Source organism: Penaeus monodon, chromosome 33 (genome assembly GCF_015228065.2).
Source record: "Penaeus monodon isolate SGIC_2016 chromosome 33, NSTDA_Pmon_1, whole genome shotgun sequence".
NCBI classification, from domain to species: Eukaryota; Metazoa; Arthropoda; class Malacostraca; order Decapoda; family Penaeidae; genus Penaeus; species Penaeus monodon.
Window position 1 is genome coordinate 10,263,311 of NC_051418.1, and position 594 is coordinate 10,263,904.

The window sequence follows — 594 nt, forward strand, 5'->3', positions numbered from 1 at the left end:
ATCATATTCTTTTCACTGTTATTACACAAATATTTTTTTCCAGGTGGCCCTCTCAGCAATAGTGAGAAAAGTTCATCTTCTGGAAGTGTGTCAGAAACTACACGAAGACACAAAATCTCTCCTTCTTCATTTGCCTCCACTGGATGATGACAACAGAATGAAGGAAGAGGTAATATTTTACTCTGATTTCTTATAGAGAATTAGTTTGCAAATATCTAGTATGATATGTAAAATTCTCTGTATTTTAACTATTTATATACCAGTTAATTATGTTTATATGCCAGAGATCACTATAGAAATTTAATATAGTTTATATGCCAGAGTTCACTCTAGAAATTAATATAATTTATATGGCAGAGTTCCCTATAAAAATTTAATATGGTTTATACAAAAAAATATTTATACTTGATAGGGGCCTGCTGAAGATGAATCTATGGAATTGGATGATGCAGAAAATCGTGTTGTTCTTCCTTCTAACTGGAGCAACAACATCCCGGATTCTCTCATTCAGGCAATTAAGTCATGTTTGCAAGAGATTATACGCGTGTATAAGTACGCAGATCAGCTTTTGGCTCAACCTCACAGGTAAGCTTG

At 33.3% G+C, this 594-nt stretch overlaps 1 protein-coding gene across 1 annotated transcript in view; it reads left to right on the forward strand.

The window, feature by feature from the left end:
• LOC119593994 (protein virilizer homolog) overlaps window positions 1–594 on the forward strand; it is a gene marked incomplete at its 3' end in the record, with an annotated part of 18,344 nt that overhangs the window by 7,693 nt on the left and 10,057 nt on the right. Inside the window, 2 exon segments of the mRNA XM_037943018.1 lie at window positions 44–169; window positions 413–585. Of these exon segments, the coding sequence (XP_037798946.1) occupies window positions 44–169; window positions 413–585 (299 nt within the window).